Below are 22901 nucleotides of genomic sequence, written 5' to 3' on the forward strand. Positions count from 1 at the left end.
GTTTCTTTTGTTGTTTTGTTTTTTGTTTTACAAAGTGAAGGAACATAGGTGGGTAATGAGGTGGGGAGGATCTGGGAGTGACCAAGGGAGGGAAAAACTGACCAAAATTGTTATATGAAAAACACTGTTTTTCAATAAAAAGCTTAAGAGACTGATGTGGAGGGAATGAGGGTAGCGTGGAGGGTCAAAGGTTTATCTTGGAAAATGACCCAGAAGTTGGACCTGACAGATGAGTGAACGGGCACAGAAAGCAGCATGGGCCAGCACGTGCAAAGGGCCTGGGGCAGATAAAGGCATGGCATGCTTGGGACAAAGAACAGGGAGCTGAAGGCAAAGGGTGTAAGGAGAGAAAGACACAAGGTGACCTGGAAAGGCAGCCTCAGGGCAAAGCCTTGAAGGAGCAAAGGGATTGGTAGAGATAGGCAGGGCCACAGAGCCCCGCACAGCACATGGTGCAGGTCTCTGCTGAACTCTCAAGGCTCGTGAATCTGCTGCATGCAATACTTAGGTTTCCGCTCCTACTGCTGTGGTCTCTCCCCCTGAGCTTTTCAATATGGCCCGAGCCAGGAGAGGGTGTGGGGAAGGCCACGTCTAAACCTCAGGAGCAGTTGCTCTACATAGGGTACAGTGACTGGTTGTAACAAGCCTTTTAGGGGTGATGATGCTATTTAGGGCCTGTTGGTTCCAAAGTGGGTCCTCCAAACTGGAAGTACTGGTGACAATGGCCTAAACAGAAGGACTCTGACTTTAAACACAAGGGTTGTTACTGGATACACAGAAGCCTAAATCCAGCAGGTTTCTGTTTACCAGGACCTCCCTTAACCTACCCCAAAGGTCAGCAATCTCAGGCCAGGCATCTAGTTCCTGGCCTGTATCAGATCAAATGCTCCTGCCCTGCTGCGTATCCTAAGATCCACTTGATTTTCCATCATTTGTTTCTCCCCACATACACACATGCTGAGACAGCCTTGACAGTCTGAGCCCAGTAAGCCTTTCTATCCACTGATGGTCTAGTTAGGCAGTTTCATTGACCCTCGCTTACAGGACTCACTGAAGATCTGAAATAGGTTGAGTGTCACTCCTGAAGGCCAGGGGCTGGGAAATGAAGCCCATAGGGTTGACAGGGTGGAGGCCATCAGGACTCTGGAACAGAAGCCACCACCATGCACTTTCTCCAAGGACCAAGGTGGGTCCTGGACATCCGGCTCTGGTGCTTTTACCTATGGTAGTAGGGTTGTGTGGATTTCCCTGGCAAAAGGCAGACCAGTTAGAGAAGGCCACACTGTCTGGCTGATACACCAGGGGAGACCCTGGCTGCTCCTGGATTTACAAATTCAAACCATGTACAAGCAGATAGGCCTTGCCTTGCTGCCTGCTCTTACCTTCCTTGGAGGTCCCTAGTCCCGAGAGAAATGATGGCTACAGATGCACAGGAAACATGGGGAAGGAGTCAGAGGAAATGCCCACCTCTTCCTTACTCATTGACTCTTGACTGAGTGAACAGGAACCTGTCATGATGATGTGGAATTCTTTCCATGTGGAATTATTCTACATTCCATTTTACCAAGATCAGTGTACCAGTATAAGTGACTCCCAGTGTTTAATTCAAGCAAAACTGCTGTTAGCCGAACCACATCTTGATGTCTGGAATGTCATCTGAAGTGATAAGTGAATCTTCTAACCATTAGAATCGAACGGATTTCTTGTGATGTATTCATGGAAAATCCTAATTGTCAGTAAAGAATCCAGACAAAGAAACCACAGAGAAGGGAGTCTAATTTAGAAAATGCCATTTTAATCCCCTCGCTGAAAAGGCTTCTCTCAACCAGATTGTAACAAAATCCACAGCTTATTCCAAAAGAAAAATTTAATACAAGAGATTTTAGAAAATTAAACATATTTGTTTAAAAATTCTATTGTGTAAACCTTAACATAAGAGGGGAGTTGGGATACCACATGCTCAGACCTTGGGCTGTTTATACCCCCAGGCTCCAGACACAGGGCTGCAGCAGACACAGAGAACGTCCCTAAGGTAGATGGAGATAGCTAACCAGGGCCCTTACTCCCCTGGAGGTCCCAGCTCTCAGGTTCTCTTCCCAGGTGCTCAGCAACCATACGGCTCCTGTGTGTCCTGTGTTCCGATTCTTGCTGGGCCTTCCCAATCCATCCCACTGATGACCAAAAAAAACCCCAACCCAACAAAAAACCTCCATGTGGTCAAGCAGTCCCCCCTGTCGGGGAGTGGAGCTCAGCAGGTTGCAGGTGGTGGCTGGGACACATGGTGAGCGGTGTCTACAAGGCGGGAGAACATGGCTACAGGGAGAAGTGGACCCAAGCCTTGACCCAGCATCCATACCAGTCCTGCTCCTGTGCTCTCTACCCTCCCCACCCACTGCCTAGACTTTATTTCAGAAGCATAATGGAGACCACGTGTTACAGCAACAGCGAGCTCAACTTTTTGGCACAGAAACATTAGATAAAATATACAGTGCTACAGTTGTGCAAAGTCAGTGCAGAACCAACCTAAACAGCAAACATTTAACACTAGCTTTAATGAAATAATGCACAATATTTTGAAGAATGTTCATTACAATAGACCTTGTTCATGAAGAGGCACCTGCCTTCTGGTCACAGTCCCCAGGCCAGGAGGGGTTCTGGGGTGGGTGGCATTGTCCCTAGTGGGAATGTTGAGCATCAGAATTGATTACTATGGGCATAAGGCTGCTCCTTCTTGGGACTGCCTCCCAGTACTTGTAGCAGGGCAGGGCAGGGCATCATGGAGAGACTACTACTGGCTCATCCTGGTGGCTGAAGATCTAAGTCTCTCAAACCTCAGCTGGGCACAGTTGGGTGGGTGTATGCAGGTGCAGGCTGCCAAAGAGATGGAGTTTGACCATGGACCTGGGAGACCAGGGTCTAGCCTCTACTGAGGGGCCAGTTGTGTTTACACAACAGTTGTATCTTACACAGGCAGATGGAGCTGAAGTAGATGGCATAGGAGCCAAGGCCTAACACACTGTGACTTGGGCCTCAGGAAATGTGAACTGTTGCAAGAATGAAGTTTTAGCAGCTACAAGTATGCCACAGTCAGGCTCAGGGCTGGGGAGCAGGCTCCTGAAGAGGTGGGGTTGTGTCAGACCCACTGTTGGCTCTGCATTCCTCTCCAGACTTTGGGCCTCAGATCTGGGAAGCATTGTGGGAACAGCCTCTCATACCTGACCTTGCCCTCTACTGCTCTGTCCAAGTTCCAGGGGGCTTACATGCTCACATTGTGAGGTAATGTGAAGGGCAACCTGGAGCCAAGAGTTTTGCTAGGTTTCTGTGGGAACAGTGTGGGCAGGGCTGGAGTGTGGTTCAGTGGAGTGCTTTGTCCAGCATTTGCAAGGCCCCAGTGTCAATATCCAACATGTGGGAAAAGGGAGTGGGTAAGAGGCAGGTATCAAGCAACCAAAGGAACCATGCTCTTAGGGCAGAGTTGGGCGAGTTTCCCATAAGTAATCCTTGAAAACCAAGGCATCTACTTTGGGTACCTTCTTTCTTTCTTTTCTTTTCTTTTCTTTCTTTCTTTCTTTCTTTCTTTCTTTCTTTCTTTCTTTCTTTCTTTCTTTCTTCCTCTCTCTCTCTCTCTCTCTCTCTCTCTCTCTCTCTCTCTCTCTCTCTCTTTCTCTCTCTCTCTCCTTCCTCCTTCCCTCCCTTCCTCTGCTTTAACTGCAGGTGCTAAATGAATGATGGTTCTGTATGCCATGTTTGCAGTGAGAGAGCCCAGACTCTCAGTGACATGTGTTTGGACCAGGTGTCCAGAGGTCTGCTATTCAGGACACTTTGGATTGTGGGAGATGTAGGAGGAGGCAGGACCCTTTCTTTACAGAACATGACAGAATATGAAGTGTCTGTCCCCATGCTGAGTTTCCCAGATCAGGAGGTGGACTTGGGGCCACTGGAGTCTCACTAGTCCTTTTGGCTCCTCGGTCCAGTTGCCCAACCTACATTCTGGGTGTGGTGTTTGTGTGGAGCCTGTGGCCTCTTAGGCATATGGGGAGGAACCATGTTGGCTTTCTGGGCTGAAAAAATCTCTTGGGTCTTCCCTTACCAGCAAGCTAAAGATGGTTCCCCTGCTCCTAGTCATGAGGAAGGGCAGGTGTGTTCTGCCTTATCTGTGTACAGCCCACCTGGCCCAAGGTGCCCTCTGGAATTGGAGCTGTTCAACCTCTGTCTCCTGATACTCTGAAGTTCCCTCTGGCTTCTATGGGACTGTCCCCAAGCTGTCCTTGGGCTAGGAAAACCCCTGCTTCCTCAGACCACTTGTCGAGGTATAGCTTTGAGCTGAAGCCCTTCTAGGCCACATCCAGGCTGCTTTCCAGAGTTGCTTCCCCAGGGAGATGTCACTGGGAACTCCTTGGCAGGCAGAGATGTGCATACTGCTTGGTACATGGTCTCTTTTGCAAGCTCTTCCAAGTTATCCCAAGACACCAAGGAGGTTCTGACCTAGGGAGGGAGATGACTGCTGACAGTGGGCCCTGAGAAGCAGAGGGACCCAGGCTCAGTGGCAGAGAAGGGCAGAGTTGCCAAGCAGCTGGCTCTGAAACCACTCCATGCCTGAGAGCTTTGGACTCTAGGGTTGTGCCCTGAGTTGAGAGCAATAGAAGAACAGCATCTTGGGGTACAGAGCATCCTGCTCCCAGTGAGACACATTAGGGGACAGTCTGTGCTAAATAACTTCAAGGGACAATCACTCTCTGTTCACTTCTGGCACTGGGTCTGAGACCCTATAGGGCCAGCTTTCCACAGTAATGCCAGAGCCAAATCTCCAGTGACCTGAGGTCACAACCACCAATTCTAGCATCAGGTATCTCCTCCTCAGGGTCAACAGGCTGCTGCCCAGGGCTGGGCTGGATGGTGGAATCCCTCAGGTCTCCTACATGGATGATACTTCCTGGAGCCAGCACAAGGAGGGAAGGATAAGTTCTTCAAGGACCCAAAGTCACTGTCAATGCCTTTGTTAGGCCACTAGAGGACAATTCCTGGAGAGATGCCACCCACAACAGCCATGCGGCAGTGCTGTTGGGTGTTTATCCACCACAGGGGAAAGAGGAAGCAGAAGGAGGAGTCCCCATCCACAGGCTGCTGCAGGCAGGCAGTTGCATCAGGAGGAAATCCTAGGGTGTAACAGTCATTCTAGTTCCCACGTGGGAAAGCGTTGTGGGTGCCATCTGAAGGATCCTTCTGCCCATGTGTTGTGCATCTCAACCAAGGGTCCTGGCACCCACTGACCTGCTGGCCATCCTAGGGGTAATGACAATGTCCCCATCTTTGTCTGTCCTCTGAGCAATGACTTGCTTTAAGGACAGGGACCCAGCAGTTAAAACTGACCAGTTTAATTGGGTGGCATGTGGCAGCAGGAAGAGTGTGTTCTCTGTGGGGTCAGGGTCATCCTGCCAGGGTGTCCAGGGCCAGCTGCCATGGCTAGGTTGAGCACAAAGTGACTGGGGTCTGGGATTCCACTGAGGTCAGAGGTCACCGCTCTGAGGCTCCACATTGCGCATCTCCCTGGGGTGGCCTCGGGACAGCTTAGGGAATCGGGAAACTACTTTGGGCCTGTTGTTCTTGTTCAGTGGTTCTCCTGGTGGAGATACATCCCTGCAAGACAAGAGGAGACTCTGTTTAAGTAAGAGTTTAAATGCAAATGACACAGGCAGGGACAGGAGTCACACGTGAGACCAGCAGAGGTCACACAGAGAGGAGAGGAGAGTATCTGGCCAGCTCCAACTGGTCAATGTAACTTGAAGAAACAGATATTCATGTTGCTGTGTAAGTTTCCCACTTTTTAAATAGTCTGGGAAGGCCCACTAATGTGGGCTGTGTCTGAGCTAGATTTAGGGCACTTGGCAGGAATCTCTTTTGAGGCTGTAAGTCAGCTCATCAGCCAGGCACTCTGCCATGCTTCCCTTCATCTCCCAGTGAAGCCTCATCCTGAGCCAAAGAGAAAATGCTGCCAAAATCCCAGCACCCAGTGACGTAACAGATGTGCAGCCAGATGTTCAATGGGGACCTCTGCTGGTGTTCATCCAAGAGGAGAGTCAGGCTCACAACCCTGTGAGGAACACTGCTGGGTGGCAGGGATGGACCCAGAGCCCAGGCTGCAGGTGTGAGCATAGATGTGGCGCTCAATGGATGTTGAGCTCTTAGACACTCAGTCATAGCTCAGGATGCCCTGAATCCCCCTTAGAAAGAGGAGTGTACGTGGGATATGGTCTCAAAGCTTTTGCTTTTTTTTTTTTCCTTCTTCTCTAGTCCAGTAGGGTCTCACTGACACTAGTCATCAAACACCTACTCACCAGGACAGCCCACAGTAACACAACTTGCATCGCCTACTTGAAGAAATGGTGGCTACCACTTAAAGCAGGTGGGAGAGGGGTGACCTAAGAAAAGCATGGGGAAGCCCCTCACAGACTCAACCCTGCTCTGAGTGGATCACGGGCTCTGTCCTTTGCAGCTACACCTCTGCAACCAGGAGCAGGAGTCTTTTTCCAACAAGTTCTGTAGATGATGAGGAGGCAGAGGGCACTGAGTGCGTGCACAAGGTGAGGACATGTTGAGGTGGGGGGCGGGTAGGTCCAAACAACAGTGGTGCACAAAGGAGAGTGGACAAACCCTGACCAATAGTGAGAAAGGGCTTTATGGGGACGGCAGCCAGGGTACCAAAATAGGTGTGAGAAGGGTGAGAATCTAATGCTGCTACAGGTGCAGTGGTGCCTGCCTGTCATCCTAGCACCCCTACAATGCAGGATATATCCATTTGGGAGTGGAAAACAGAAGATAATCAAGGCAGAGTTGATCTGGGAAACATGACTACTTGTTCTAATTCCAGCCTTAGATGGGTGACTTCCTCTAATAATAGTGCTGACGCTGAGCCCGGTCCCCCAGTTCAAAAATGTTACCTAACCTATAGTTCTGAAAGTCTAGGAGCAAATCCATTCCCTGAACATCACCCACACCAGTTCACTACAGCCCAGGCTCTGGGCACATTCTGTGAGCCCACCACTCCATATGGCAGGCCAGGGTCGCTTAAAACGCCACTTGACCTTGTGTATCCTGGGCACTCGCTCTCCACTGGCACTTCCCATAGTTCCTCAAGCAGTACCCCAAGGCTGACTTCTTAGGACAGTGCTGGCTGTCTGCAGCCTCAGTGTGAACAGCCTCTCATTCTCCTTCAACCACGTGGGGCACCAGGCCTGGAGGGTTTCCTTAGTGTGCTAGCATGCTGCAGATACAGTTTTACTGGGCATGACTGTCCTCAGTCACCTCTTAATGGTTGTATTCACATGGCATTGGCTGAGGTGAGCAGCTAAAACGCAGACTGAGCGATCTGCAGAACAGCAACCACATCAGCCAAGCCCTGCCTCTGGCCTGCTCTCCAGTCTGCAGGGGCAGAGTCTGGCAGCAGATCTCCACCTACCAGCTGGAATAGGGGTATGAGAGGGAGACCCCAAAGTCCATATGCTGTTCTACTGCCATTGAGGGAAGATGGCCTTGCTTCAGGGGAGAGGCTCAGCCATTGCTTTAAGCCATCTCACTAAGCCCTGCGAGCAAGAGGACAACACTTACAAGACAACAGCCTGCATTGCACAGAAGGCAGCTGAGCGGATACATTTGGGGGTCTGACCCCAGCACCACCGTCTGTTCTGGGCTCACAAAAGCAGCCATTCTCAGCCCAGGTGTGCTGCAGAGTCACCAGACTCCAAACACAGTGTTCAAGCCAAGCTGCAAGGTTCATATAAAGCTTGCTGGGGAACCCAGGGCTGGGAACCAGAAGCAGAGGAACTACAGCCCCAGGGCTCTGGAAATACCAAAGCCAGCTGAAAACAACTGCACTTATCGCTGAGGTTAAGGTGGCTTTTTGGTAGACTGGCACACAGAACTATGAGAAGTGATTTGGGACTGTGTCTAGAAGAGGGACATGTACAGTCACACCAGGAGGGTACTAAATACTCTCCAGTACTCTCTCCTAGCAGCTGGGTGCCACTGACTCTCCATTCCAGCCTCAGCCTCATCCAAGGAACCAGGCTCACTGGGGCTGGAAGCCAAGTGCTCTGCAGCCTTCACCTGGAAGTCAGTACTCAGAGAAGCAAACTGTTGCAAAGCAAGGCCACTGCACACTCTGCCTGCACCACTCACACCAGAGTTAATTTCTACTTAAATGTAGCGAGGACATCTGAGCCTCCTTCCCAGGCTTCCTCCCAGAACACAGCTATTGGAGCAAGAATTTTCAGAAAGAGGTTAGCCCATAAAAGACCTCTGCACCTTCCTTAGAAGGCAGAGGAAACATGGCCGAAGAGATCGGTGCCTCTGTCTTCGCTATCTCAGCTCTTCAGCCCCAAGGTACTTTTGAAATGTACTATTTTATTTCATTATTTCCTGGAATAGGTAACACAGAAAGTGAAGCAAATTTAAGCAAGAAAAGTACAGAGGTAATGGCATGTGTGTGTCTCCTGCTCTGGTCTCCAGGGAGCAGCCCTTTTTGTTCTGAGTGGCATCTCTCTTGAGCTACCTACTGCACAGAGGGAGAGAGAGAGAGAGAGAAAGAGAGAGAGAGAGAGAGAGAGAGAGAGAGAGAGAGAGAGAGAGAGAGAGAGAAATGCACCCTGCAGCCTCCTGCTTCTCATGCCAGTGGTAGGTATATTGTTGAGCTGCTTCATAGAGATCAGCCCTAACATTCTGAAACAAGGCCTGACAACAGTCAGACCCTTCATATCTGTGGCTCTGGGAGGGGGTGGTGCATGGGCTGCTGCATCCCTATTGGACAGATGCTGTGGATGGCCCATAGGGACTAGCCTGTGGCAGTTTCCTGGACACTTGCTTTACATTTTTCTTTTCCTTGTGGTTCTGGGGATGAACCCCAGGGCTTTGTGCACACTGAGTAAGTACCCTCCACTGAGCTGCACCACAGTCTTCTAATCTACACTTCTAGGTGTTAACCCCATTGTTTATCCACAGTGTAGGAAGGCCTGCTGTCCCAAACACAAGGATGTGAACTTTTCTCCTTAATAGGTACCTGACTACAAATGACAGTCACCTGCCTGTCACTGACATGAGGACCAGGCCCTGGATCTGCCATAAGCAACACTGTTCTCTCAGACATGCATGTGTGTTGGGGGACCGTGAAGGTGAGGAACACAGGCTTTAGGGCCTGGTTCTGGGTTCCCCCATCTCTAGCTAGTTACAAAGAACTAAATAGACTCAAGTACCAAGTGTCTCAAGGAGCCTGGCACACGCTGATCCCCAAAGCCAAAATGAGTATGAGAAGGAAGTGCTATGAAGAATCCAGAGCTTCATGCAAGACTTTCTACCTGCTGCTCCTATGAAAACACCCCAGTCAACTTAAAGTCAATGCCCTGCTAACCACACCTGAAAGTGTGGCCGAATGGTCCACATTCCCGCCACAGCCTGACTCACTTCCCCTCGCTACTGTCACACATACCCATGCTTGTCCCTCCTCAGTGGCCTGGGCTGGATTCTTAGACAGCACAGTTAGATATTTTTGTGTGTATCCTTGATGGTTTCCTTGAGTGTGAAACCTTAGAAAGTGTCAGAGACACACCTACTGCCCAAATGAACACAGGTGGTTTCAGGATGGGCAACAGAAACTTGGTCTGGGTTCAGCTGCTCTCCTCTCCAGGCCCAGCTGAGGGTAAGGTTCATCATGGATGTGCCTGAGAGCCAGGACAGTGTCCTCCCACCCTAGCAAGACACTCTGCTGTGTTCTGCATTATGACCTTAACCACAATAGGTTCCTTCTAAATTGGAACCAAATGTGGTCCCTAAATTGTTTCTTCCATGATGGACCTCAGGCAGAGTGACTGTAAGCAGACTAAGGGGAAACTGTGTATGGGGAGATCCATCAAAAGTACCAGAGGTCCAGAAGAGAGACACCAACTACAACTGACTCTCTAGACACCAGTGTTGTCCCAGAGAGCATAGTCTTGGAAGGACTTCCCAGGAATCATGGAAGGGTGTCAAGCATGGAAGACTGTACTCAAAAGCAAGACTAACCAATGGGCACTGTGACACAGGCCACCATAAACTTTGAACAGGACCGTGTTCTTTCTTTGAGCAGGGGTCCCATCTTGAACAGGTGTCCCTAGACATCATTAGAACTGTGCAAGGTCATGAGGCCTACCTCCTTCTTGGGGACTGTGAGGGCAGACTGCTATGAGGAGTCCAAGATGACTCTGAAGCTATGCTTCTGTTCCAATACACTGACCCCTGCCCCTCATCTTGTGGAATCACTCTTACAAATGACAGGGTTTTTGAGACAAGGTCTCACTATGCAGCCCTGGCTATCCTGAGCTCACTATATAGACCATCAGGCTGGCTCCAAACTCACAGATCCACCTGCCTCTACTTTGTGAGTCCATGTGTCATCACATGTACCAACTGCTTTTTGAAGGCAGCTCTACCTTCATTCTGCTGTCTGTGCTAAGCAACAGGTGACACAGTCATCACTCAGCCAGTGTTTGCACACACCTAACCCATTCTACCGTGGTCTAGACAAAGGGCACAGAGATTAGAGTCACCTGTCTGCTTTTACAACCGATTTCAGACCTCCAAGAAGGTATCTCAAAGTCTTCAGCCACTTTCCTAAGCCCACAGCCACCTTGGCTCCCAGGAACAGCAGAGGTGCATACTACAGTGGGATCCCACAAGGAGCAATCATCTCACGGGAATTAGACTTCGTTGGGCCCACCTTTGTAAGAACCAGATTCAAGTAGTGATCAACAACACACTACACCTTGCCTAGGGCTGCTTAACAGTGCAGGTTTCTCCTGTGCCCAAGCTTAAACCTAGAGTTCACAGCAGCATCCCAGCAACCAGCAATGCTTACAAGTGGCAATTTTGGTTAAAACCATTTCCTGTCTTTTAATCATCACTTTCTTTTCTTCCTTTGAAGTGAGTGGCCAGGCTTATATCTTAAACTCCCAGAGCAGGGCTCTGGTTAAACTAGGACAGTCGTGGATCGGTCGGTCGGTCGGTGCCTCATCTGATTCACCAGTGCATTTGGGGACAGAACACTTGCCTAATGTGTGCAATGCCCATTTCCAGCATGGTTAAAACAAAACCAGAACCAAAACATTAGCAAAACAAAACCAAAAAATGGTTAGCAATATGCCTGGTACCTGGCTCACAATCGTCAGCCCTCACATGGGGCAAACAAAGCAAGGTCCCTCCTGAGCGACCTAAGTCATGGTGGACTCAGCAAAGTACAGCAGCATTTGGGACCCTACCCCTCACACTGGATCACCTTGCCCAGCCTTAATAGATGGGTAGGTGCTTAGTCTTGATATGCCATGTTTTGTCGATATCCATGGGAGACCTGCCCTTTTCTGAACAGAAATGGAGGAAGGGATGGGAAAAGAGGGGGTGCAGTACAGAGAGAGACTGGGAGGAGAGGAGGAAGGGGGAACTGGCTGGGATGGAAAATAAATTTTAAAAATATTTAATTAAAATGAAAGAAAGAGAAGGAAGGAAGGAAGGAAGGAAGGAAGGAAGGAAGGAAGGAAGGAAGGAAGGCAGGCAGGCAGGCAGGCAGGCAGGCAGGCAGGAAGGAAGGAAGGAAGGAAGGAAGGAAGGAAGGAAGGAAGGAAGGCAGGCCAGCCTTACCTCCTGGCCATGATTGCCTTGCCCAATCAGCCACCCAAGGCCATTCTCCACAGGGCTGCTTCTCAAGCACAGTGCCTTTGGCAAATCCTGCCAGGGCCTTGCTTTTTATGTCCCTCACTCACAGTTGGCTACACTTGGAATGAAGCCTTTGAGACCTTGAAGTTATAAAGGCAGAAAGTGGCTCCAGGGAAGACTATTTGTGGCAACACCTAACTGCATTGATGTTGCCACTGGTTTCACAGGTACAGCCCTGAAAACCAGGATGCTGGGGACTAACTAGGGCTGCAGACAGCTGGACAGAGGGAATAGAAGATGAGGCAAGCAGCTGCTTGGACTTGAGGCTGCACCAGCCCATCTAACATGCCACTCTTCCAGCATCTAAACACTCTGATCTGCACCTGCTTAGTGGGCATAGACAGCATCACCCAGAGCCCACTCTCTGGCACTGGAGTGCCACTCTCCAAGGCCCCTCCCAGATGGCAGGTGCATGACTGGGCCACCTGCCTGCCCATGAAGTAGCTTCTATTCTTACTAGACTGGAAGAATTATGTTTTCCCCTGCTGGGCCTTTTCTCTCGGCTTCCAGAACCCATCACTTGGGGAGTCTTCCCCTATACCTCCTGCATGGGTTCCTCTTTACCTACTGACATCTCAAGTACAGCCACAAGTCCTCTTCTCCAAGCCACTCTCTCCTCAATGACCTTACCTAGCTCATGGTGCCAGGTGCCAACTCTATATGGACAGCTCCTAGGTTTATGCCTCATGCAGGCATGTGTCCTTGGTTCTGGATACACCACCTGACCTGCTCTCCAAGAATGTCCAAAGGCCTCACTAAGCCTCTCCCTTGCTCCTGAGTGTCTCTGAGTCACCAATTACTTACTAAATGGCAACTCTGAGCTTCTTATTCCACACACCAGTGATGCCACCATGCACGCTCCCTCATCCATACCCAGACATTCAGTACTGCATTCTAAACACACCAGGAGCTGACAGCTGCCCCCCACACACACACAAACCACTCCACAGTCACCCTGCTTCAACCTCCATGCTCAAACTCCTCCCCCAGGGTTCCCAACTTCATTCCCTAGGCCACAAAGTTTTCTGGAACCTGCTCCCCTCACCATGCCGGCGTTTCTGCTGCTTTGAGATGGTTGAACACCCTGGGCCCCAGGGCCTTTGCACCTGCAGTTTACCCTGCCTGGATCTATCTCTGAGGTATGCATATCATCTCCCACAGTCTTTGAGGTATTCTCCAACCATAAGTAGCATATTCCCACAGGCCAGTTCCCACTTTTTCCCTGAAGTAATCAGCAGCTGGTGTGTATGACTTCCCTGGGCTACTCAATGTCTGTGTCCCCAACCAAAGGTAGGGACTTGAATTGCACTACACTATCAGCATCTGCTTGGAATACATCAGACACACGCCCCACACTTTGTAGAGAGTAAATGCCAGTATGGGCTGTGCTTCTGGCTGGCTTGGGCTACTACACTGATAGATCCCAGACAAGCTAACTGAGCTTGGTCCTCCTCTGAGTGCTGGGACTAATTTGAACCCTATGTATTAAGTTTTCCTTTTTTAGCAGGGAAGGTAGCTACTTAAATATCTCTAATTTTCTCATCATGGTTTGTTCATGTTTTTAGTCAAAACAACAGTTTGAATCACAGCAGTCCTGTGGGTAATGGGAAATAAAGATTTTTTTCCCTCTTGTTCATGGTAATTGTTTATAATTATTAATAGATTAATCTAGTATTCATTTTCCTCTCATGGTATCCTTCTTGTATTGAACATGGGCTGGAAAGGTAATATGGTTTTCCTGATTAGAGCACCTACTAGGTGCCTTCTACACTCATGGCACCAATCCTATGGTCCTGCGGTACAGTCATGTTTGTACCTCTGTGTCACAGGTGCAAATGGAAAGGACTGCTCAAGTGCAGCCCAAAGACAGACTGAGGACTTGAACCCAGTATGGCCTCATTGTTTCCCATCTCATGCATGAGATGCAGGGGCTAGTCCCCCAAATCATAGTCCTGACGGAGGTCCATATCAGCCCTCACTATCAAAAAGTAACTAACCCAGATTGCCCAGTGACTCAGCTTGTCCCTGAGGTACAGACCCCTCAGAAGTGACTTGTGCCAGAGGAGGTTCCCTCTCCCACTGGGGTGATCCAGCAGTGATGGGTGGTCTATAAGCTACAAGAGGCAATAGGAGTCCTGGCTAGGTACCTGAGGGCTCCCTCCCTGCTCTACATGAGTGAGAGCTGTGGGCCATCATCCAGAGGCTGCCTCTCCCTACACAGCCTGTAGCTGCCCTCTTTCCCATCTGACACTCCCCAGCCTGCCTGAATTTCATTCTTTAATGGCAGGGAGGGAGCTCCCCAGGACCTGAGCCACAAGCCTTACAGCCATGAGGCCTAGGCCTGCGGCTGTCTGACTGTGTGAACTTGGTCAAGTCACTTTCCCTGTTCTTCTGGCCCTGTTGAGGGGAGAGTGGAGGAAGTGAGCCATTGTTGTAACCCCCAGAGTTCTTGGGGAAGTGAGTGGGGCCCACTTCATGGCGGATTGACAAAAGTCAGGGGAACTGGTTACTGTCTTGGGACCATTTCTGTGGCCTGCTGTTTCCATGTGTAAGTTCAATCAAGGTCTCTATGTGAAGCTTGGCCTCTTGGGTAAGAGTAAGAGGGAAAGCAAGTGACTAAAGGTGCCCAGAAGGTCGCATAGCCCTCCCTTGCCCTGTCAGTTCTTTCCAGCAGGCTGCTGCCTTGTGACTCCCAGCAGAGTATCAGGAGGCACCATCACGACCCTGGCCTCCAAGTCACCACCAGCTTCTTTACCTCACAGGCCTTGAGTTCTGCAGCAGGAACAGCCTGGACCTCTGACTTAGCTATCAGCTGCAGCCCGAGCCTATCCCTCTATCAGGCTGGGGTACCTCTGTGGAACTTTGAGACACATTTTACTCTGCTGGGGAAAGTGAATCTGCCAAGGATGGCAAGCCAGGCTGTATGGTCATTCTGTTTATGCCAGGAGATTCATCTAGAGCAGAATCAGTTCAAGGATGTCCCAAGTTCCTTACACAACCTGTGAGAAATGATCCCTGGACTCCATGTCCCAGTGCAAGGGCATATTATCCCCTTGCCCCACTACACCCCTGCTCAGCCTGTGAGTTAGTGTGAGCTGATCATCTGCTCCTACCACTTGCCCTAGATGCAACCCAATTAAAGCCTTCTGGGGCCCCACCAAGAGACCAGCCTAGCCTGTCATCTGAAGTGGGAACAGTGTTAGGGCTTTGGGCCACTGAGACCTATGGCTAGTGTTTTCTACACAACAATAACAAGGCAGCAGACACTAGTGGCCCTAACTCCCACGGTTACCCCAGACCGCATATTTTAAAGTTTAGAAGGAAGGCTGTGTGACTGCCTGGCCCACAGAGAGAAACTCTGTTGCAGAATGGGTGGAACTGTGGTGAGACTAGTCAGCTAAGCCTCTGGCTTCTGGGTGCCGTCACCACACCTCGGCTATTACAGGGAATTTTACCTTTTCTTTTTTCTTTTTTTTTTTTAACTAACCCTAAATTGGATGGAGGGTATTGTGCCAAAAATAACCTAATCCTCTTCCCTTTCTCCAAACTGAATTTTCTGAGACTCCAATGTTTAAAAATAAAAGCCACGAAGTAGGGCAGGCAATTGTAGTAATATCTATGCTGCCAATTTGTATCCTTCAGGGACTAACGTGAGACTTTCAACACAAAAGCAAAGCTGTGACTGTAGTCAGAACAGCACTCCTGTAAAGGCACACCCTTGGTGGCATTTCTTTTAATCTTCTCAAGCCTGTGAGGTCTTTGTGAATAGCTCCATTTTACAGGTAAGGACACTGAGACAGAGAGAGCCAGGCCATGGGCTATGAAGATCTAGCATCTGACCACAGGTCTGTGGGGCCCAGTCTTGTCCTTTCTGCATTAGCATGGCTGTGATGTAATGTGGCAGTAACCTCACCACTGCAGCTTGGCTTGTCCACCATAAGGAAACCTGCCCACTGTGCTGAACCTCTCACTCCAGAGAAAGAAGACCTGTCCTCTGCTGCCCAGGCTCTGGGCTCCGGGCTCACCCAGGAGCGTGCACGATGTGAACACCATCACAGTCCAGGTCTTTCAGGTCAAAATAAAGGATGTGGTGTGGCTTGGACACATGGAGACATTTCTGTGGGCCCCAGTGAACATGGTTGCCATGCCCCTGCCATCTCAGAATGTCACACACTCTGCCCTGTTTCTAAGGAGCCCAGCAGCTGTCACCACTGCAGCTCTTGAGCTCACTGTGCAGCTCAGCCTCAGCACACCAACCGCCAGCACTGCCCGCAGAAGGGGAAACAGAGGCACAGAGCCTGGAGAGAGGCAAGTCTGAGGTCACCAGGTTAGTGACTAGGACATAGCGTTGGCTCACACTCAGCCTGCAGCCCTCCATCACCACAGATGTCACTGCCTTTGAGAGGAAACATTCCCTATGGCTTGTGCCATGCGGCAGCAGCATAGCTGCTTCCTGTTGTATTAGTAAGTTCTCAACCTGCCTTCTCAGAGCAGTCCTGTCACAGCAAGTCCCCAGGTGTCAACAAGAGGAATCCACAGGCAGATCATGGGCTTCCATGTTCTAGGGCTATTTAGCACACCTTAAGCTTATTAGACAAACAAGAAACATGAAAGGGCTGTGACTCCCAAGCAAGCCAGCTAGGAACAGCAAGTCAGATGCATTATGGAGCAGACATTTGAGGCCATGCCCCATACAAATACCAGAACCCTGGGCCCCTTGAATCTTCCTCAGCCCCATTTTCCAGCCCCTTCTGAAACCTGCACTTAAAGTGAGCCCCAAAGTGGGGGCTTAGGGAGAACTTGGAGGGGCTGCAACAGACACAGCTTGAACCCAGGGGGCTTCCACAGTTAACAGAGAGCAGCCACATGCCCTCACCAGACTTTATTCTGACTCAGGAAGGGGACCCATAACAGAAACCCTGAACTGGGCAATGGAGAACTGGTAAGAGAAGCATAAAAGCTTTCTGAACTGGTCAGCTCCACTCCTGCCCCCAGCTCTCATACCCACCTGCACATTGGTTGGGTTACTTCATTCCCAGGCTCATTTTGTCACCTACAGAAGGAACAGCAACACAAACACCAAAGGGGACAAGGGGGTCTCAATGACTCAATGGAAAGAAGCCCAACCTAGCTCAGGGCATCTGGCAGGGCAAAGAAACATCATTTTCAATTCCCATCTCACTCCTGACCATGGAGTCCACGGGTCTGCAGACAGCTTTACAAGATCCGATGAGTCTACTCCTCAGCCTGCTCAGATCCTCTCAACATGGTATGCCTACCTCCTAGGGAGGCTACAAACACACAGAATCATGCTTCTAGAATGTACTTCTTACAGCTCCTACCCTGTGACACATCCTATGCAAATAAGCATGTTAGTGTTTATTTCATTTGCAAGCATGCCCCTTTGTTTGCCAGCACACTCGGCATCTGCAGAGACATAATGAACAAAAGGGGGGGAAGGGAAAGGAGGAAAACATGAGTCCATCCTTGCAACACAGTGGCACAGGAGGGTGGGGTGCCAGGCTTATAACCTCAGGCTTTGCCCAGTGCCTCTTGACTAAACCAAGATCCAGGAGAGAGGCGACCTCTTGCCCCAGGCCAGACAGGAGCTACCTGGGTGGATAATGGATATTGAGATGTTGCAGAAGGTCAGAGGCCAGCAAAGCAGAGCATGATCCTCTCACCCTAAATGCCATCGCAGTTACACTTATTTTTAAACTCCACTCCTGGCCTCATAGCTTGTGCTGGAGAGACATATTCAACAGCTCAGCAGTGATGAGGACTGTGGCGCCTAGAAGGCTTTTGACAATCTGCCACAGCATCTCAGGACAGAAGATTCCGAGTTGTACGTGTCAGTAATCCCCTTTGAGACAAAAATCCTCAATGTGGGCTCAAGTGGGCCCTGACAGAGACACAGCAGCCCACTGCAACCCTGGGCAAAACTTAATTGCTCTCTGAGAGAGCATGGACTTCTCATTTCAGCAGAAACTATATTTAACAACACTTGGAGTAAAAGTGAGAGTGGGAGGGGGAGAAACAGGGACTGTACGTCTGTTGAACTTCCACGTGGGGTCTCTGCTGTGACCTATTTTACTGTCTCCCCCATCTGTCCCTCCCAGGGGAATGGCAGCTTCCAAGGGAATAGTTACTCTGCAAAGAAATATTTTAATAACATGTTAAAGGACAGCCTAGCAAATCCCTGAAGCCATGTGATGTGCTGCCCACTTCCTCAGAGAACTCTTGAAGTCAGCCCTCCCTTTGTTAGTGGCATCAACTTTTCCCCAGGGACCTGAGTAAACCTCCACAGTAGATAGCAGTCCTTGGAATCCATCTTTTTCAAAATTGCCGAGAGACTGAACCAACATCTGGGGAGATGGTATGGGACCAACTAGGCCCTCTGTGTAGCTTGGTCTTTTTGTGGAGCCTCTAGCAGTGGGATCAGGACCTCTCCTTGTCTGGCTTTCGGGAACCTATTCCCTATGCTGGGATACCTCGCCCAGCCTTGATTGGGGGGGGGCGGAGCTTGGTCCTGCTTCAACTTGATATGCCATGCTATGTTGACTCCCACGGGAGGCCTGCCCTTTTCTGAACAGAGGAAGAGTGTATGTTGTAAGGTGGGCGGGGTCAGATGGGAGGTGAGATGGGAGGTGAGGGAAAAGAGGAAGGAGGAGAAACTGTGGTTGAGATGTAAAATAAATGAAAAATTTTAATAATAATAAAAAAAACTGCTGGGAGAACACAGCCAATGTGGGGCTCCTCAGAGTGGACAGTGAGGTCTGCCATCTTTCCTCTCCCTATCTGGTATGTCTGGCATCCCCATGTGTCACTCTGGTACAGAGTCCAAAGTGGAGAAGAAATGCCCACTTTCCATTGTCCCACTTATGCCTCAGAGGTGCTGCAGGTGTTTTCCAGGCAGCACCTGGAAAACCTGGAAAAGAGTCCAAAAGTGAGGGAAGGCACATTCAACCCACTGATTCTCTACTCTCAGATCTGCAGGGGTGTCCAGGCTGCTCAAAAGACATGCTATCATTGCCAAACACAAAGGGACACTGACAGCTGAAGAGTGCGGGTGGCAGCAGGTACTGTCCAACACTGCATAACCCTGAGGATGACAGGCATATTCAGGAGGGAATTTACCTGCCAATTAATTCCTCTCAGGGGCTCTGATCTGCCCTGCTCTCCATCCCATCTCCAGGTGGGATAGGCTACTAGAATGGGAAGTAAACAGAGACTGGTTCACAGAACAGACAGGCAGGCAGGCACATGACAGAAGCAAATGCAGAATGGGTGACAGCAGCGTGTGACATGCTATCTCCAGTCCAGCACCTATGTGGAAGGGCTCTGGGAAGAGCAGCTGTGATCTAGGGCCACACCTTTGAGTCTCTGTAGACCTAGGCAGGTCCTGTGGGTGTGTGATACCATGAGCATGCGACATCCTGAGCATGTGAGAGATCAGCCAGAGAACCACGTGTGTGGCAGGGAGGCTGGGCTAGTATTAGGAGACAAAAGGATCTGGGGTGGGGGTGGGGGTAACAGGGTCACCAATGGCCAAAGCTGAGTGTTGCATGGTGGGGGACAGGGCAAGATCAATCTTATGTTCAAGAGAAGCCTGGAATTTCAATGTTTTAATCTGGTGTCATTCACTTGTTTTACAGAGGCAATTACTTCACTAAAAACAAAGGGGAAAACACCATTGTCCGGCCATCAGAAACAGAGGAATTAGGAGTGTCCACAGGTTTTAAGTTTCCCATCTGTATCCCCAAACTTAGGTGGGGACACCATTCTGCCCAGGCTCCCTGAATGCTGGGAGGGGCCCTGAGATCAGTCATGCCTCCTCTCTGACTGCACTTTGCTTTTCCATGTTATAAAATAGTCTACATAATCACATTGCTATAATCTAACTGTTATGAAATCTTGTGAGGTTGGTATTTTAATGGCACCTTCATTCAATTCCACCAGTAAAATGAGCACAACATGCATTCATTGGGAGCCTAGGTGATGATGAGATGAGACAGGTTATGGCATGAGGCTGGCCCATCTAACTGTGGCACTGTCTTAGGAAATGCATCCCTGGACATTTACTCACTAGACAGGACCTTTAAGATCAGTGTCTGAAAGAACCAAGGGATAGGTTTACTATCCTTACTAACCTGCAGAGGTTTACTAACAATAATTTTTTGATGGAATATTTCTTTAATTGAGAAATGTATACATGCATGCATGTGTGTGCGCATATACATTTGTGTCTGTGTGTATGTGTGTGTATATTTATCTGTATATCTGTCTATATGAGTGAGTATGTTTGTGTGTATATATATATATGTGTGTGTGTGTGTGTGTGTGCGCGCATACTTGTCTATGTATCTACCTTTGTGTGTATATATGTGTATACTTTGTATCTGTATGTATACTTGTCTGTGTATTTGTTTGTGAGAAAGGGTATGTATGTGTACATACTTGTTTGTGTGTCTATGTGAGTGTGTGTATACTTGTCAGTGTACCTGTGTGTGAGAAAGTATGTGTGTATGTGTATATTTGTCTGTGTATCTGTATGTGTGAATGTATGTATATGTGTATACTTATCTGTGTATCTCTGTGTGTGTGTGTGTGTGTGTGTGTGTGTGTGTGTGTGTGTGTGTGTGTCTAACTGGAACTCTCTAGCTAGGAACTTCATTGGGGATGCTGGTCTCATGGTCTTCTATGAGCAATACAGACAGCAAACATCGGGGGACCTTTGCTAGTATGGGCAAGACTTGGCTGCAGATCACTTCTCTGAACCCCCAAATGAGAACCACCTGCAGCTTTCACCCTGAAATCTCACCTTGTCCAAAAAAGACAGGAGATGTATCTTAATTTGCAATGTCAAGGAAAGCCAAAGGGACATAGCTATTTAGTGCTGCCCAAAATCTAGCCCAGTGTTTGGTCAAACTTCCATTCCCCAATCTCCTGCTGAAATTCCCTTTGTTTTTTTTAAGCTCACAAAGTTGGCCCCTGTGCTCTGTGCTAATTAGGAATAGAAAATTTCTCTCTCAGCACTGATTAACACAAACAGCTGAGCCTGCATTCCATGCGGCAGCACAGTTGTCAAAATTTAGCAGCTCACAGCCCAGAACGTGGGAACAAACACTGGACTGGAGTGGCTGGCTTTCTGGAGTCATCTGGGACCCTGGAATCCTACAAAAGCCATCCTTCTCTCAGATTCCTTGCCATCATTCCTCTTGGGGTTTGCTTGATAACTCTCTTTACAACTGAAAATAAAGCCCAAATTGCTGGGGCTCATAGGGAGTGGTTAATTCCCAACACATACCTGGGCTGGAGCTGTCTGTGAAAGAGGAACTAGTGTTCTTCATGATGTAATGTGGCCAAGTATGGACCCCAGGCACTGGCACTACTAATAACTGGATATGGTATCCCAACTCATGCCATCTTTCAACACACAGTAATTCGACTTACATCTTTTCACAAAACCATGAAACAACCAGAATCCATGAGCGACCTTCTCAGCTACAACAAAGGACCTTTGCAGGGCAGAAAGTAGCTCTGTGTCTGTCTGGTCAGAAGCACAACTTGGAAATTTTGGCACATCCCTCAGACAGAGTGGAAATCAGCCTGTTTTTGGTTGTAGCATCACTGTGGGAGTGAATTCCCCAGATGCCTTTCTGCATACCATTTTAAAGAGCATCAGTGGAAGGGAACTCTAATTTTGTCCCAGCAAATTATGCAGACTCAGACAAGGGCTTCTCAAATGAGATTCTCAAACCTACCTGTGGGGACCTGTGGGCTTTTTACTACAGCCTTTCACACCTAAAACTTCCATGAGAAGAGTATATTGGAAACAATATCATTACCTTCAACAGTACCTGGAGACCATCAAAACCACAGGGCTTCGTGATCTTGGTCATCTTAACTGCAAGAACATAAATGCCCCAGGCAAGGATGACACTTGGAGTAGAGTGACTGGTCTCTGATAAGGCACCACTTCAAAGCACTGCCCAAATACGCCTGGCCTAACAATGGTACCAGAGAAGCAGGTACATGGAGCCAGCAAGCAGAGACACAATGTGGTGTACAGCAGGTGCAAAGGGACCTGCCATCATGTCAGGGAGCAGAGATGCTAGGACAGGAAGACGACAATGTCTGTTAAGATAACAGACAACCCTGAATTGCCATCTTTTTCTAAGGGCATGACATGCAAACCTCCTCCTCCTCTTTATATAAATTATTAATTTTTTTTCTTACTTTTGAAAGAGATTTTTTTTAAAAAAAAAAGAGAGTTAAAAAGGATTTGGACTTCATTTTAAGATGATTCATAGTTAAGGTAGAAGTCAGGAGTTCTTCCTTGAGTCTAGGACCCAAGCATAGAAAACATCCACACTGAATGTTTCAGTTGCAGAACACCTCAGAAACTGGGAGAAAATGCATCTTTCCTTTGACCAAGATCTACCAAACACTGGGACCAGTTTACTGGTAAAGGTATTTGCTGCCAAGCCTGATGATCTGAGTGGGACCGTTGGGGCCCATATGTGGTGGAAGAAGAAAAACAATTTCTGCAAGTTGTTCTCTGACTTCCACACACATACTGTGGTACACACATATGTACACGTGCACACACACATTTTTAAAAAGGTAATAAAAGTTTTAAACTCCGTCCTGGGGAGAGGACCATCAAGGATGCTCAGGCACACACCTAAAGTCTAGGGTGGAATTTTCATTTCAGCCCACTGACAGCTCCCAGGTACTCCTGCTCCACAGAACCCAAGACACTGTACAGAGCTCCTAACTTCCAAAGGTGCAAAGGAAGCAGAGCTCGATGTGGGGTCCAGGAGCATTCCTCTATGACAGATACTCACACAAGGAAGGGTACCAGTTGCACCAGGGTCTCCTTCTTGGGGTTGGCAGCAAATTCAGGCACCATCTGGATGACCTTATTCATTACGCTGCGTAGGTAACTCTGGAGTTGCTTTCGCCGCTCCTCCACGAACTTGGCATCCTAGGAACACAGGTAGAATGTTGGCTCTCAGTATGCTTGTGCCATAAGCTCAGAGGGGATCTTGACCAACATGTACCCATCAGGCAACAACTGTTAGAGGGGCTGGAGTACAGTTGAGTGATGGAGCACTTGCCTAACATGTGCAAGGCATGGGTTCCATCCCTGCTGTGTACAACTG

General features: G+C 49.1%; 1 protein-coding gene across 4 annotated transcripts in view; it reads right to left on the bottom strand.

The window, feature by feature from the left end:
* Nucleotides 1–1773: 1773 nt before the first annotated feature.
* Snx29 (sorting nexin 29) overlaps nucleotides 1774–22901 on the bottom strand; it is a 402905-nt gene continuing 381777 nt past the window's right edge. For all 4 annotated transcript variants that reach the window (XM_027424771.2, XM_027424770.2, XM_035447582.1 and 1 more), the window contains 2 exons: nucleotides 22584–22723; nucleotides 1774–5637 (listed from right to left, as the gene is read on the bottom strand). In XM_027424771.2, coding sequence (XP_027280572.1) covers nucleotides 5508–5637; nucleotides 22584–22723 — 270 coding nt within the window. In that variant the 3' untranslated portion in view covers nucleotides 1774–5507. The remainder of the gene's footprint in view (nucleotides 5638–22583; nucleotides 22724–22901) is intronic.

This window comes from Cricetulus griseus, chromosome 7 (assembly GCF_003668045.3).
Source record: "Cricetulus griseus strain 17A/GY chromosome 7, alternate assembly CriGri-PICRH-1.0, whole genome shotgun sequence".
NCBI classification, from domain to species: Eukaryota; Metazoa; Chordata; class Mammalia; order Rodentia; family Cricetidae; genus Cricetulus; species Cricetulus griseus.